The 16,270-nt window shown below is 42.5% G+C and overlaps 2 protein-coding genes across 8 annotated transcripts in view; one reads left to right on the top strand and one right to left on the bottom strand.

Moving 5' to 3' along the window:
• Positions 1-5,296: 5,296 nt before the first annotated feature.
• Positions 5,297-16,066, bottom strand: ERRFI1 (ERBB receptor feedback inhibitor 1). Of its 2 annotated transcripts, XM_075027050.1 has the most exons (4): positions 15,980-16,066; positions 8,767-8,963; positions 8,584-8,660; positions 5,301-7,965 (listed from the first exon to the last, which is right to left on the bottom strand). In XM_075027050.1, the coding sequence occupies exons 2-4, from the start codon at positions 8,886-8,888 to the stop codon at positions 6,767-6,769; spliced, it is 1,398 nt and encodes a 465-aa protein (XP_074883151.1). In that variant the 5' UTR covers positions 8,889-8,963; positions 15,980-16,066; the 3' UTR covers positions 5,301-6,766. The 2 variants fall into 2 exon arrangements, with proteins under 2 accessions (XP_074883153.1, XP_074883151.1); XM_075027052.1 differs by lacking the exon at positions 15,980-16,066 and having other exon boundaries at positions 5,297-7,965; positions 8,767-8,918.
• SLC45A1 (solute carrier family 45 member 1) overlaps positions 15,309-16,270 on the top strand; it is a 78,538-nt gene continuing 77,576 nt past the window's right edge. For all 6 annotated transcript variants that reach the window (XM_075027039.1, XM_075027041.1, XM_075027033.1 and 3 more), the window contains exon 1: positions 15,309-15,570. The gene's annotated coding sequence lies outside the window, so the exon portion shown is untranslated. The remainder of the gene's footprint in view (positions 15,571-16,270) is intronic.

Below are 16,270 nucleotides of genomic sequence, written 5' to 3'. Positions count from 1 at the left end.
GCTTTTAATGAAGTGACCGCTTCGATTCACTGGGTTTTGTCAGCATGATGAGAAAATACTCTGTGAAAAGACAGCCTTCCCTCCCACCAGCAAAAGCAGTTCAGGCTATTTTAGTCCCACGAGCAACAGAATGTGTCGGGTGTGTGCCATAATCTCATCTCTGCCCTGAGTCGTTAGAGGCCTCTGTGTTGCCACGTGCCTATCGCTGCGCTGGAGCGATGTAGGTTCTGCATCATAAGAGCACAATCCCAATTCAAATCAAATTGCTTAAGCTCTAAGCGCAGGGGTGTGCAAGCAGGATGCAGGAAAACTTTTCTGGAATAACTTGTCAACATGATAGATGACAAATGAAGTTACCAAGTGCAACCTAATATGGTTGGAGTCTCAGATTTCCTCTGGACCTTGCTTAATAGCCAGTAAATGACAACACACAGATTGCAAGGCAGTGAGTAACCTTGCAGAGGTCCACTTGCTGTTCGCTTGCGTCTCCCTTGCACCTTGCCAAGCAGCAGCTGGACTTAACATGGCATGAGCTGATGTGGTCCTTAGCATGAACATCCCTGAAGCTGCCACGTTCCCCAAGAGCTATACGCCCGAAGACTGCTAAGTCTATAGGGCTGGCTGGATGTTTCAGTTGCCTTGCAGAAGGGCATTCAGTAGTGCTGACCCTGCCCTTGATGTTCTTGTGAGCACAAGAAACACGTTAACAAAGGTAAAATGAAGATTTCGGGTAATGGGAACATGCCTCTCCTGTCACCTGGGTAGGTGGTGGGCAGGAGATTGTTCTTCAGGGTCAGACTTGATGATCTAATGCTTGATCCAGAGACTTTGAGCATGGAGGGCCTCTGAGTATTTTATCACGATGGCTCAATGTGCAGTGGTTAGCATCCTTGAGCAGATTCGGGTTGATGGTGGGGTAATCTGGCATGTTTTCTTTTTTCTCTGGTGTTTCATGGCAGTATATTTGTACTCTTCTTCCTTTGCGGCTTTCACATGCTAACAATTTGTGGGTGACAGTTTTAATCTTCAGCAAGAAGCTGCAGGTTTTAAACATAGAAGCATCTCTTCCTCTGAATCACTTTGTAAGGAAATGAATAGCAGTAATGGTTCCCATGTTTCAGTGGCATGCCACTTAAAATTTGGAATACCTAACACCTTTTCCAAAATTAACCGCAACTGGGATCAAGGTGCACACCAATATACAAATAATATAGCAACAGTCTATGAGCAATCACGGGTGTGGCTTCCATGTATGATTCAGAAAAGATAATGAGCTGTGTGGATGAAAATAGGCATTTGGGCAGGGATTATGCAAGGCCTGAATTACAACGCAGGATGGGTGGGGGTAACACCTCTTCCAGCTTACAAATGCTAATCACAAGCTCAGCAGCCAGAAATCTCTGCAGCACTATTTAACAAATATTAATAAGTATAATTAAACTTCGTGTGCTAGATTTTCAGTGCCAAGGAGCTATGAGAATCAGAAAATTTGCTATATGTTTTCAGTTTTAAATGAATATAACCTGCTTTGGAAAGCAAGCTATCAAGAAAGGAAAAGATTAGGCTACTTTGAAAAAAGCAAAGTTTACCCCAGGAACACTCAACACATGCTCACACACGCTCAATCGGTTACCTAACCGCAGAGACCCTATGAGCAGATAAAATGATGCACCTTGTTACCTCCATCTCAAATTTCCTTCTTGACAGTAATCTAGAGGGTATGTACTTAGCATACAGCTTGTAATACTATTAAATGTGTTTATAAGGGCCACAGTCTGTAATCATGGGTTTGAAGGGTGGGAATTCCACCATGACTGATCTGGTCATCATCTTAACCCTGAATTCCTGACAAGGCTCAGTTTGAACACCATCAGCAACTACTCCCTGCTGTAATAACTGCCCTTGCAGATTTGGTGTCTTTGTCCTGGACTAGATGGATGCTTTCCTTTATCATGTCAAACCTACCGCTTCCCTTGTACTGTTTAAAAGCAAAACCAAGGGTGCAGCAGGAGGAAATGCAATCTCAGTGAGAGTTCTTCTGCAGTTTCAGTACAGTAGCAATTGTGCCTGTTGCAGTCTGGGAGTGAATGGAAAACTAATAGTGACAGCAACAACAATGATCAGTAATTTTAAATGACTACAGAATTTAATTATGTTGTCAATCAGCATGCTTCTGAATTGGGTTTATTTTCTGCTTTATCTCTTATGATGCAAGAGAAACTGACAATCCAGAGGTTTTTAAATGCGGGTTCACCATAGGGCTGCTCTGGATCCAGCCCTATGTAGTTTGTTGTGGTACAAACTCACTTTGCCCCAGCACAGCTGCCTCCTGGGACCCATGGGTCCTCACTAACGTGGCTGCGTGGTCACAACAGCGATGCTGAGGCAAGAGACTGCTGGGGGGGGGGCAGGGGGAGCAGTATGCGTAGCCCACTTCTTGAATCAGGAGGCTGTGGGAAGCATTGCCTTTCCTTAGATGCACATCCTTCTTCCCTGCTACAACACAAATTCCTTGACTCTTCAGGCTTCAGTGTGTCAAGTCGTAACTGCTCTGAAGTGTGATCACTCCAGTCAGATCTATCTGGCAAGGGGCTTCCTCCTCAGAGGCAAGCTGTCGGGCCTTGCCCAGGTGAGCCCGAGCTCTAAATATTCAAACAGGGGATCAGGCTGTTGCAAAAGCGTGTTTGTGTCCTGACAAGTCTTATCATGTGCCAGGGGATGAGCAGAGAGATGTCTTCTGGCCAGAACTTGCAAAGCTTCCCCCACAGCCCTACCGCCTTAATTACTCACTTGGAAAACGGAATACAGTTTTTAGATCATGCAAACTTTGCCCCCCAAAGCACAGGAATCTGGTGTCTTGGGAATACACAAGCAAGGCTTCCACCTGCCTTTGTCAGTCGCCCCCCCACCATCACCCAGAGAGAACCACTGAACTGTGGACCGAGTCCTCAGTGAAACCTTATTACTTTGGATTTTTAAAGGGAAAATGGCCAAGTTACTTTACTGTAAGACTTGCCTATGAATGACTTTCCTCATACTGAAGAGGCACGTGAGCTCTGAAACCTGCTTGAATGTCTTGCTCATAGCAAGTCACTATTTTCAATTTAGGTTCAGTCTGTTTTACTTCAGTCACTGTTGCGCTAAACTTAGGTTTAACTTCTGGGAGGAGACTTAATGCTGTGCTGTTTTCAGCTGTTACTCAGCTGACACAGTAGGAAAGAAAGCATCACTACAGAGTAACTTTTTTAATACTCAGGACTGAGTAGCAATACTAGTATTTTCAGGAAAGGAATACTCAACTCTTTTTTTTTTCTTCTAGGAGAAAAACTGTAATGGAGGTTAGGTTAAAAGTCTTAAACTCTTTTAGAATTTCAGAAAAGGTTATGTAGGGCCATTCAGAAACACAAGTTTTATAAGGTTTTTAAGCTTTTCAGTACTCTAAATAGGAAAACAGTTTGTACTTGGAAGTAGATCTTATTCTGAGGAAGTGAAAAATGTCTTGCTGCTACATTAGGAGAAAAGGGTTTAGCCCACTGACTCGGGAACTTCCACTGCTTACAGAAGTGAAAATAAGTGCCGTGGTGCGGGGCTGGGGAAATTGTAACAAATACCCCATTTCATACAGTAAAGACGTGTTCAGTTGTTAGTCACTTTAGAAGTCTCTTTGGCTTGCCCTGTGCAAATGCTAAGTAATAGCATCAGGCTGGCGTGAAGTGCAATGAGTTAGGGCAGAAAGCTTATCCTGTTGCTGTATTCACAAAAAGAACAGTGAATGAGACCTGGCAGCAAGTGCGGTGGCTCAGACTCACAGTTTTCCTTCATCCAAATGCAATGCCTTATACATCCCATGATACAGAATGACTGGGCTGGCCTCCCTGTCAAGAGGGGTTCATTTCTTGGTGTGCACACTAGCCCTGTGGCTTTTTCCCAAATGCTTTAAGCTGAAACAATCCCACTGAAAGCAGGGAAGATGCTTACTAAGGGGTATCTGGATGGGGAAGCTTTCTTCTTTTTCCCATCCAAGAGTGGCTTTGCTACTCTTTTGGGAGTAAATGCTTGTTAAGGGCAGAACTGAGACTTGAGGCCTTTGGGAATTCAAGTGCTTCCAGGTAAGGTGAAAAGAGCAGTCTGTTCAAGCACAGGAACCTAGGATAAAAAGGGGGGTTCCAATTATCAGGAATGGAGTGGGACCCAGAGGCAAAAGCTAGAAGAGATTTGCAGGGCAGTCACTTGGTTTTAGACTGAGTTCTACTGAAATGACAACTGCTGAGTCTGTGCCAAGACTCACAATTGACAAAGAAAGAGCTGCAGCTTAGCAGTGCTGTTCTGTTTGCTGCAGCAGGGGTGGTGTAACTGAGAAGGTATGTTGTTTTGGAGTCCTAGGGTTACAGCTGCTCAGAATTAAGGCTGCAAGTACCAATTTGACTTTTTCCACCTCTGAAAAATCTAGGGGGTGGAGGGGAAGCAGAGCTTTCAGTAGGATGAATATCATAGTCAACAGCCTTGCACAGGATTAGATAACTTCTTTATGTTTTGGAGGCCAATCTGTGTAGGTTCTTAGCAGCCTTATGGCACCGCAGTAGGTTTTTAAGCACCTACATAAATGAAGCTTAGCAAACTCCCCAGCTATAAAAGCCAAGTAATTAGGCATTACTGAAAAACTACATACGATGTTTTTTCCATCAAGTATGATGCCACAGATGGCAACATGCTTTATTCTGAAATAAGCTCATTCACAGAAAATGTGAAGGCTCTAGATTGACAGATCAAGGCAAGTACTTACCTGCATACACAGCTAAAAGATCTAAGCTGTGTGATGCTTCGTATTGTCAGTAACCTTATCCATGGCTCGTATGCTATGGTTAAATATAGTTGCTTTGCAATGAGTATTTGCAATTTCTTTCTCCTCTTAAGAAGAAAAAAAAAAAAATCACCATGCTATGCTCAAGCTTTTTTCATCCTCAGAATATGAGTAGCTCCTCTTCGGTCACCCCAATGTATGATTTGGTCCTCTTTTAACAGGTGAGAAATTGAAGACAGGAACACTACTGCCTTCTCTTTTCTGTACAATGGTGCCTAACATGCTATGGCTGATTCTAGAAATAACAAAGGTTATTAATAATGATAGGCTGAATAACTTAATCTTACAGGATGTGTTATTGCCAGCACAAAACTATAGACACTGTGCTACCAGGTAGTAAGGAGGAATTGAAATTAATGGTGTGCAATGTGAGTCATTGAACATTTCTGCAGAAATCTTAATTTTAATTAAATGCAAGCTGAATTCAACATTTGTTGCTCATTTAACATTATTCACTTTGAACTTTCCAGTAAATGCAGAACTCAAATGCACAACTACACACACTACTCAATAAAGCAAAAACCAAAATGTATCATAAATAAGTATTTTATAACTTTATTAAACTCAAGACATGACAATATTCAAAATACAAAGTGAATTCTTTTTCTATTCAATACTGTACACGATGCAGAAATATCAGTGCATTTCTATAGCATGTATTTCACCTTCATTTAGTTTGTACTAAAACAAATAAAAAGTAAGCTTTAAAATAGCTCAAACATCTCATTCAGCAGTTTAAACTGTAAACAGCTTGTTTATTTCTGTTAGGAGGAACACAGTCATCTTCTGTACCTCCGTTACGAGCACCCTTTCTCTTGTGCTTATCTGTAAGACGATAAATGTAATCAAAATGAGCATGAGAAACTGCTAATGCACAAATGTGGCACCTCAATGAACTTTAGTGGATCGCTGAGGCACGATGAGGACAAATTAAACAGCAAGAAGCAGCATCTGAAGCAGCAGGGGATGGGACTGACACTGTTCATAAAGGGAATAATATTTTTTCCTCATACTCTCCTCCTCCCCTAAAATACTGAACAGAAATCAAAACACAAGACCAGCTTGTGCTGTGTTTCTGTATTTAATACAGTCAGAATTTCAGACTCCAGGTGAGCATGTGGTTGTTACTGCCTACCTAATAGCAACCATATAGCTGCTCATATCCTCTGCCACTTTCAGGACACTTTCACACATTTCTAGGATCCAGCAGGAAAAGAGCAGCAGCAGAGGCTTAGCAATGGCTGGTCCAAGTCTCTCCTAGGAAAAACTGCAAAATTGAGCCAAGTGTGTCTAGCAACTGAAAGAATCCACAAAACCTAACTCACTTTAAGAGTCTATTAGTGTCAAATTAAGTTGTAAAATAGATTCATCTTTCGAAATGCGCTTCCAATACGCTTGCCAAGTCTTGAGGTGGATATCAGATCTTGCAGTTACCTTCTTACCAGGTTGGTATATCCTAGTCAAAGATGATAGAGTCTGTTCTCAGTAGAGTTACTGTGTGAAAGAAATTTTGGAATTGCCTGATACAAAAACTGTACTGCACTATCTGCTCTGTTGTCAGCTTTATAAGTGACTCGTAAGCAAAGCTAGATTGATTTTTTTTTTTTGATAACGTGACTACCAAATATGTTCATCTAGGTAGCATATAACTGGCCAACTGTGACTACTATCCCTCTGTATGTTTCTATGGAATCCTTGTAGGTTCTCAGCTATATATACCAAGACAAAAAACAGTCTTAAGAAACATATCAGAGATGTGCAGCATAAAAGGACTTTACCATCCACTTTCCAGTTCTCAGAGGACAAACTGGTCCTACTTCATTATCTGAGAACCTTAACAACTTTGTAACATGATAAAGTTCAGCTCCATCGTGAACAACTGAGCTGAGCCTGTGTTCCCGGAGACTATGGGGAAACCACGTAAGACAGGTGTTTTCGTTTCAGGTGACCAGCTATGTCCATTCTAGGTTTTGAGTCCAGTTTTGCTGGGGCTGAAGTGGCTGTGCAGTCACCAGACCAGGACTGAACCTCTGTGTTAGAGCTACTTTCTTCTGCTTCTCTGAAGAATTTCTCATACTTGTCCAAATATGGAGGCCTTTCAGGCAGCAGATAGTAGTGTGTTGAACTGGCCTTCTTACCATTTTCAATAATCGGAAGAATGCAAGGGACCCTGTTGGAAGATCCTTCACTATTTTGTCTTTGTAGAGCTTTGCTGCTGACGTACTTTGGATCAGGTGCAAAACTCTGGGTGGGGGGCATAACCCCATTGAGGTATGATGGCAGGCTTTTGGGACTCGGTGTACGGGAATTGCTGCGTGACAAAGGTTCTCTTGGGGGCACTTTCGGAGGCCTGTCTTCATCGCTGTATGCGCTAGAAGCAACTTCAGCTGACCACCTTCTGTAATCTGGTTTGAGAGCCCTTGGAGGTATGGGAACCCTTGGTGGAATCTCTGGTTTATCTTCATCAGAGTTTGGAGAAGACCTGTTTAAGTGTCCAGATAGTCTTACTACTGGTTTATTAAGAGATCCAGCTGGCCCAGAATGGGACCTTCGCAAACGTCGATGCAGCTGCTGTGGAGGAGGATAAATACTGGATATGTATCCATTTAGGCTTTGTGTAGGGTTGGCATCTTCTGGGTTTGGTCCTGCTGGAGTATCAAAGTATGCATAGTTGATTTGTCCACAGCCCCTAAAGCTCCGCCGACTTGGAGCACTAGATTTAAAAGGAGGAAGTTCATAATCTTCTAACAAAAAGTCAGTATCTGAGCTAGTCAGGAATTCCACCTCTTTGTCAACCTCATCTGGAGTAAGGCCTTCCGAAACAGGCAGAGGGGGTAGTGGCCTGGAGCTACGGTCATTGGAAGATGCAGACAGAAATTGAATTGGCCCATTTTTTATTGGCATGTGAGGAGATGTTTCTTCAGAAACACAGCCCATGGTTAATGACAGTTTACTAAAGCCAGGAACGAGATGGTCTTCGTGTCTTGAAATTGGCTGTTCATTTTGGGGGCTTACAGGAAGCGGACTGGATTTCTGAGATGGGACTTGGATACAACTTTCAGCAAAGCTGTGGTCATTCATGGAAGCATGGTTGGAAGAGTGCCCTAAAAAGTTAAGAAAGTCTTAGAAACACTTTTCTGAATAACACTTTAGTGCATGACTTTGCCACTGCATATTTAATTCCTTCTAATGCAATAATAAGTAATGTCTGCTTAATGACGCCAGTAGCAAAACTTAGCTATTCTAGATCTTTTCCAGTCATGGATTTATGTGTTTAGTTAAGAGAGCAGCTGATTATCTTATTGTTTTAGGCCAGTGCTCCAGTTAAATGAGGTAGTTCAAGAGACCCCAAGCATAAGCAACAGAACGGAGCTACAGCTACAAAGATCCCAGCAAAGGATTACGATGAAACAAGTGCTATTTTACTAAATAGTTTTTCTGTCAAAAGAGTAATGGCAACTCCGAGGCCTCTAAGTACAAAGAAAAGGTTTTGTTTGTTTCTTTTAACTTGATCATGTTATTTAAATTGTTAGGGGGGTTTTGTTGGGCTTGAATAGTAGTATTTTCTTGAAATGTTTGCAATCTGTCACCAGAGGGCAGCCTTATATCTAGAATGAGAAAGCATTTAGTGTCTTAGGGAAGACGACTTCAGGATTTTTTTTTTTCCCTAAGACAAATCCATTACACTACCTAAGTACATATGTGTTAGGCTTTATACTTACCAATGGATGGTAAATGTTGCTCTGTTGATGAATTCAAATTATATGCCACTGCTATAGGGTCCACATTAAAGAAAGTACTAAAAAAAAAAGTAAAGAAACCATAGGTCGGTACCAGTATAAGTATTCTTAATCCTCATCTCATATACTTGAAGACGTGATAGATGAAATTTTAGCCTCACTTACTTTTCAAATCCACTGTGGCTACCCCAGCAGGTTTTAAGACTCCCCATGCCTTGACTAGTGTGAAGGAATCCAGTTTTTAATGGGACTCTCATCTCCTGAGCAGCAACTCCTGCAGTTGACATCGTGCACTGCTCTCTGGCGATGTCTCACAACCCTAGAAATTCAGTGCTTGACAGGTTTCCTGCAGTTTTCATTCCCTTCAAAAGAGAGAAGGACATAAATATCAGAAATGCAAACTTGATGAGTTCATCTCTCATCTGAAATTTCAGTATTTCAAGGAATTAAATAGCTCTCTAGAAAGGCCTTCTGTCCTAATACTTGCCAACAGGAAAACTTTATCAAACTTGTTATTTTGTGTCTGACTGCAAAACTAAAGAACAAAAATGATTAAGTTTTACAGAATTAAACTGTATAGAAAAAAGTATGTTCAGTAAAGCTATTGATACATGGCAACTGTGCATCAACAACTTCAGTTCTTGTACATAAACTCCTAGTTATTCAGGCAAAATAAGTTTTCCAGAACCATCTCTTTTAATTTTCTCGTAGCCATCTATCTTTAGTTATATCTTTTTTGCTAATGAGTTTATGGTGTCCAGTGTAGCCAACGTGTAACAGCCTGGTCTGGTTTTAAGTATTACCTTCAATAGCCTAACAAATGGCCTTTGCTCCAATAAACAGAATTACTGACTACGTAAATCAGAATTCCAAAACTTCTTTTACGTAAAGCAGTTGCTATTATTAACAAACTTAAGCATTAAGATACTTTAACTCAGCCTCAAGTCTTCTAGCTATTTCAAACAAGTTGGAAATCTAGTGTTTTGAAATAATCTCATCTTAAACTGTCTGTCCTGCTGTATTCAGATTTATTTTGAATGTGTGAACAGTGCTTTATCTGGCTCATTTACAGAAGAAAAAAATGTGTTGGCAATTGCTTTACATTGAAGAAGTAATCATAGTCTAAGGAACAAGTTGACTAACAGGGCTTTGTTTAGAAAATTCAGAATGTATTATTGAGGGGGAGGGAGCACAGTATAAAAGTAGTCAACATTCTGAAGGCAGGAGAAATTAAGTCCAAGACTATAAGCAGTGATGTGCTCTTGGTCTGTGCTTCATCTACACAAATATCTGAAATTCAGCAAGTATGATATGGTGTGTTATGGCCATTTAAAAAAAAAAAACAACAAAAAAAACCAAAACAACAAAACCCAATCCAGCCAGAACAGTTTAATTTGTATCTCTCTTGAGAATCAAGAATATGACCAGTTTCTTAACATGAACTACTTTCCTCCTCCCCTCTGAAAGAAAAAAATTCCACCTAAAGAAAAGTCAACGAAAAATTGAGGGCCAGCTACATCAGTGCAGTATACATGTCAAGAAAACACCTTCACAGTATGGTGCAGCAAGAAAACGGGGTACAGAAACAAGTAATAGCTTATGCTTATAGTAAATCCATTAAAAAATGGGCATTCTATGCAGATGCGTAATCTCCCTTTTCCTTTAAGAGGAAAGATCCATTATGCTCATTTGCAACATGAGGGATGGGCAGACTCCTAAGCAGGACTGTAAACCAATTGCCCCAGGATTAATTTGCAATCTAACACCACGATTTGCCTTTTATAAACAACTACTTGAGAAAGAACAACTCTGCTATGCTTTTCCAAATTTTAATTGAGTCCAATATTGATCATCCAAGCAAACAGTACACGCAAAATATCTGTACGTATATTTATCATGTGCAAGACCTAATCACATTCTTACTAAGAGTGTGGTGTGATGGTTTTCTTGATTGTGACTACCAGTGATCACCCTTGTGTCAACAGAAGTGTGATTTTTTTTAATTTTTTTTTAATTCACTACCAGATATGCAGTGTATGTTAGCCAAGCACTTAGGAATTCTAGACAGGAGGCTATTAGCTTTAATAGAAGTGAACAAGGGCCAAACCAGTGTTCTGTCTGCTGCATCAGAGTCTTAGTCCTACTTACTTTGGCCCTCCTGATTTTACTAAAGACTTTGTTCTTCCTTTTCAGATAATCTCCTTAAAAGCTAGCTTAACCCTGGAAATTTTTGCATTACACAGTCAAGTTGGACCCTTCCCATAATAGGAATTGCAGTAAATTTTGACTGCTGTAAATTACAATTTCATACTGAAATTAAATATAAACATACAGCCCCAGGAAGCAATAACACAGTTCTGATTAGCCACTGGGTTCAAAATCTCTAGTAGTCCTGTAACAGCAGTTCTTCCTTCCAGTTCTGTGAGTGCAAGCAGAACCATTGTCTATGGGGGAGCAGAAGACTGGAGAATCCCATTTGTCAAAAAAGCTTAAGCACAAGTACAGCACGAATTCTAAAATGAATTCCTATCATGTTAACAGAATTTGCAAATGAAACATCCATCACATCAGCTCATGCTGTATTGAGCAGTGATTTTTTTTTTTGTGCCTCACAGATCCTATCCTATTAACAATGAATCTGCAAAAGAAATGAAGGAGAATGAATTAGTGAACTTAAGACTAATGCCTATGAAGCAGTTTGTGCTTCCATTTCAGTATTTTTTGAAGTGAAACGCAAGTCACAAGTTGAAAAATCACTGCTACAGAACACTGATTAGTCAGCAAATGATAGTACTCCACCTCAGCACGCATACAAGATCCGACAAGACCATGAGCGAGACATTGATTCTGATATAAAAAATGAGACAGGAAGGGGGGGTGGCATTGCTGTAGTTTGAGAGCACATGTAATGTGCTTGCTATGATAACATACAACCCTTGCAGGGCTTGTTAAGAAGCCCAACCTCCATCAGATCCCACGCCAAAACCACTGCTAGTAATTACTGTGTCAGCTTTCTGAATGCTGTCTAAATCTCAGCTCTCAAGACTGATAGTTGCACAATTGCCTCTCTGAAATCCCTCTGGAATGTTAAGCTCAACTTCTGAAATGGACTTAAATATTTACATACCCTAGGAAAAGGTAATTTTCACTTGTTTCAATCAACTCTTTATTTTTTAAAAATAAAGCACAAACAAACTTTACAGCCATAAAACTTGCTTGCCTCTAACAATAACCTCTTTGTGAATTCACAGAAGGTGACTTGCCTCGACATTTCAGTGGGGAGTTGTGAATGGACAGTTATGAAACTGTCCTCTGTGCCTTAAGCTAGGAGTATCAAGCGAGGTAGGGCATGTGCTCTTTCACTGCATCATCTTGTTACTTTTTCAGTGGAGTCTAGAGCGTTGGTGCTTATATTTTAAAACATGCATAAGCTTGTTTGAAGAAAGAGTATCTTAAGAGGGAGCCATGAGGACATGTAACTGAGGAGTACAAACTTTGTACTTTATACAGTGTGCTCTTACCAAAGATGAGCAGTACATATTTCATGAGGCTACTGTTTTCTAGTAATTGGCTTAAAAAAAAAATATGACAGAAGTCAGTCATGAAGATAAAAACACCAACACTTTCCACTGTAACTGTTGGCTGAATCCTGCCTCCTTAAATACTCAAGGATCTAAACTTAACCATAAATAAAATCAAACTTCCTAAAGAAAATGAATACTCTGCAGTAATGAAGTATTCCGGATCTCATGCTTGTTTGCCACTCATTTGCACAGAATGGGCTTCTGGTTACTCTGCTTGTCTGGCCTAATTATGCATAGATTATGGTACTTAGAAAGATGGAAGCACTTTGAGCACTTTCGAAGATGTTACAGTTTCACTGTTATTCAAAAGAAACTGAGTTAGTTCAAACTAAAACTGTAGCTAGCAAGTACTACAGGGCAGATACAAACCAAGGCAAATCAAAGATTTGTTGGTACATTAGAAAGCTATCAACACCATCCACTGTAAGGCAAGGTAACTGTGCAGAGGAGATACTTTTAAAATCATTCATGCCTGCTCACATTAACAAATATGAATTATTCTGAATATCAGAGGTGAGACTGAAAATTTTTTTTTTACAAGGCCAAATACACATTCAGACTTGAAGTGATGAATGATGAATAATAGGATGGATATGTGTAAGCTGAAAATGGTCAAATGTATCCATAAGCAGTAGGGTATTTATAGAGTGGGGAATGTATACGGGAATATATCAGAAAATTTTTGTGAGATGGAGTTACGTGAAACATCCCAAATATACAGTTTTCATGTGGATACCTATCACAGAATACTTGTACTATGGCGACAGTAACCCTCTATTTAGAAACTAAGAAGCATTTGCATATATTTTAGCTCCACACCTAGCCCTGATCACACAGAGAACCTTGTTACTATGTTCCCCGCTCTCCCAGCCCCAATGCAACTAAATATTTGAGGCGAGTCAGATTCATAATAAAGAAAACCTTTCTGGTATGCACAGTAGACCAAAGCATGCTCTAGAATGTTTCACTTAATGGGCATGGAATACAGTAATTTGCTGTACAGATTTTTGAATGCCGGCACAAATTTTGGACAGATTTTAAAAAGGCAACACTCTTAACAAGCATCTTCTATACCTCATGTAAAAAATGAGGCGGGGCGGAGGGGAGTAAGACCTACTTACCACTTTTGGGAGGGGAAGAACTGTGGCTACCTTAAATCCACAACCTATTTTTGCTCACCTTGCCATCACGTATCTTTAACAAATCTCAGAAGCAATTCACAGGAGGAGGGGCACATTTTTGCACTACAAGTCATCCGCTCCAGCTAGCTGTTCCTTATTTGACAATGTGATGTAATTTCCTTTTTTTCCTTTGACTTTCTATTTAACATAAGTACCTGAGGTAGAGCCACCTCTTTTAATATTTAAGTATTTCAGACTTCTAATTGCACTTTAAAAAGCCTAAGAGCTGTTAGTATACTTTCCGGAACTCCATATACTTCCAAAAAAAAAAAAAAAACCCCAAACAAAAAAAAAAACACCAAACCAAAAACCTGGTTCTCAAGTAGTCATATCATCCCTTAAGTGCTTTTGTCTTTGCAACTAGATGAATGCTCAGTAACCAACACCGAGTAGAAAGAGCCTCACAAGAAGGTTAGTTTAAATCTATTCATTTAATAAATAATTAGATGTTATTTGCTGTGCACCAGATCTCCACAGTGCAGTTCAGTATTCCTTGGAGTCACAAGCCAAATCATGCTCAGATATAAGCCTCAGAAGATTTTTCCATTTATAGGAATTATTCTTTTACATTGTTTACAGTTTTATATTCATTATATTCTCTACAGTTATATAAATTAGGCATATTCTTAGCTCTGAGAGATTTTTTCCTATGCATTCTGCCAACCAGAAATGGACCATTCTGTGGCAGAAAATTTAAGACTATGATCACTTAGTAAAGATGGATAAAAATGCTGCTCGAATCATAGGAGGTTGCAAATAAAATTAATTCTACAGGTATAGCCCAGATGACGATGGGCATAAATTTAGAGACAAATCAACAGAACAGCAGACAAACAGGTATTTAGATTATAATAGCTATTTTGGAATATAGTCAAAGAACTGCAGTTCTTCAAGGAGTTTTAAGTTCAGTTAAAATTTGGGCTACCATTTCATGGTCCTACACAGCAACTGGGAGGAACCTGTAAATTGCCAGTAGAAAACTAATAATTAAATAGCAAGACAATTGCCTTGCCTCTGCTTGTCAGATTTCAGATGCATGCTTAAGGTATGGTACTTCACCCTCCTGAAAATTTTAATGTGAATATAGCCAGCTTACATTCAGGAAATAAAAATTCCTTTATAGCTGACTCAGAGTCATAACCATAGCGTTAGACACGCTGTGATAAGTTTTAATTCTGTTTTCCACTACAGAGAAGTGGAACTGTTTTCCTCTGAAATAATTCCTATATTGCAGAGGATGGCAGAGAAAAGGCTTCACCAAGGACATACATTCCCTCAAAACACAGGTTTCTATTTAAAAAAAAAAAAAAAAAATTAAAAAGATTGCTCCATATAGGTAAACTGCTAAGGAAAGAAAACTAGGGTTGTGCACAAAGTAACATGGGTGAATTGAGGAGTTTGGTTTCCTCTTTTAAAGTTTTACTGACTTTATAAATGCAGCTCACAAATGCGTTTGCGATGCAGAGGCATCGTTCACCTGTCATTCCAGTATGACAAAGATTCAAGTATCCCCAAATGGACCAAAGAGACCTTGCCCCCAGAGCCTTTCCCATCCAGTTTATCAATATATGATTAACTACTGTTATCTTTAGATCCAGCAAGGCAAGTTTTTTGCTTATCGCTTCAGCAATACTGCATAGGGTCCTTAGTCTGGCCTGTGCCCTAGCGACACGAGACCACCGAAGTTTCGGAGCTGCTCTGGACCACTCGCTTGGTGTAACCGATGCAGCGCCTGTCCGCAGCAGGCGTACATGCTCGAGAGATGCACTGGAAATACTTGAAGGGTACAGTGGTGGCTCCAGATTTAAACACCACAGACCGGCTATTTTGGAAGGTCGAGGGTAAGCGTGTACGGGGGTATGAAGTCACGAAGAAATGTTTATTCTAAATTAAGCCATCCTAAATTAGAGCGCGGAGCCTGAGCCCACAATGCGGTCTCTGTTTACTCACAGGAGCGAGAGGAGCAGCTCGGAGGCTGAGGGAGAAGGGAACGCGGGTACTCTTTCGGGTCACGGGAAGACGCACGGCGTGCCGCCTCGGTTTCCGAGATCGCGGCCGCGGGCGGCGCTGACCCCGGGCGGCGCTGACCCCGGGCGGCTCCCGCCCGACCCGCCAGTCCGGCTCTGAGGGGGCTTCTGCCGCGCCAGCGCTTCCGCTCCCCGCCGCGCCGAGCTCTACCGCGCCCTCCCCGCCGGACCCCGCAGGTAAGCGGCGCAGCGGCGGGCCCCCGTCCGTCCGTCGTTCCCCCCCCGCCGCCCTCACCAGCACAAGGGCAGGAAACGCGCTCCCGCTCCTCCACGGCGCGCCTCCCGGGCCGCGGCCCGCCGCCACCCCCCACCCCCCCCACCTCCGCGCCCGCTGGCGTGGGCCGCGCCGCGCCGGGACCGCGGCTCCGCGCCAGGGGCCCGGCCGGCCCTGGCGCCGCGGCCCGGGCGACCCGCAGGTGCCGCCGCTCCCGGTCCCCGCTCCTCGCCCCGGCGCGGGGGCCGGAGCCGGCGGCTCAGGTGCGCGGCGGGCGGGAGCGGCCTCGGCGGGCGGGTGGGGGGGGGGCGCCCCGCCGCCATGGCAACGAGCGGGGCGGCGGGAGGTGCCGCCGCGGGGGCCATCACTCACCCCGACAGCCTCGCGCAGCTCCGCATGTCCCCGCGCGGCCAACCGGCGCCACACGCATGCGCCGAGCCGCGACAGCGCCCGATCACTGCCGCGCCGCGCGCGGACGGCTGTGTTTATACAGGGGGGCGGAGCCGCCAGGGAGCCCCGCCCCGCGCCCGGCCACCTCCCCCCCCCCCCCCCGCACGTTGCGCACTCGTCGGGAAAAACCTTAAAGGGGCGATGGCCGCGCGTGGGCCGGTAAAGGTGCCGTGGCCGTTTCTAGGCGGGCGCTACCGGGAAGGTGTGGGCCTC

The sequence above is a fragment of the Buteo buteo genome, chromosome 5, assembly GCF_964188355.1.
Source record: "Buteo buteo chromosome 5, bButBut1.hap1.1, whole genome shotgun sequence".
Taxonomy (NCBI): domain Eukaryota; kingdom Metazoa; phylum Chordata; class Aves; order Accipitriformes; family Accipitridae; genus Buteo; species Buteo buteo.
The sequence above is the reverse complement of the archived record's forward strand: the minus strand, read 5'-3'. Positions and strand labels throughout refer to the sequence as shown.

Excerpts from the sequence above, each read along its gene's own strand:
- ERRFI1 (XM_075027050.1), bottom strand. The coding sequence starts at position 8,888 with ATGTCAACTGCAGGAGTTGCTGCTCAGGAGATGAGAGTCCCATTAAAA. Across the intron at positions 8,661-8,766 it reads AGCCACAGTGGATTTGAAAA|TACTTTCTTTAATGTGGACC; the intron begins GTAAGTGAGGCT and ends TTTTTTTTTTAG. Across the intron at positions 7,966-8,583 it reads GCAACATTTACCATCCATTG|GGCACTCTTCCAACCATGCT; the intron begins GTAAGTATAAAG and ends TTAACTTTTTAG.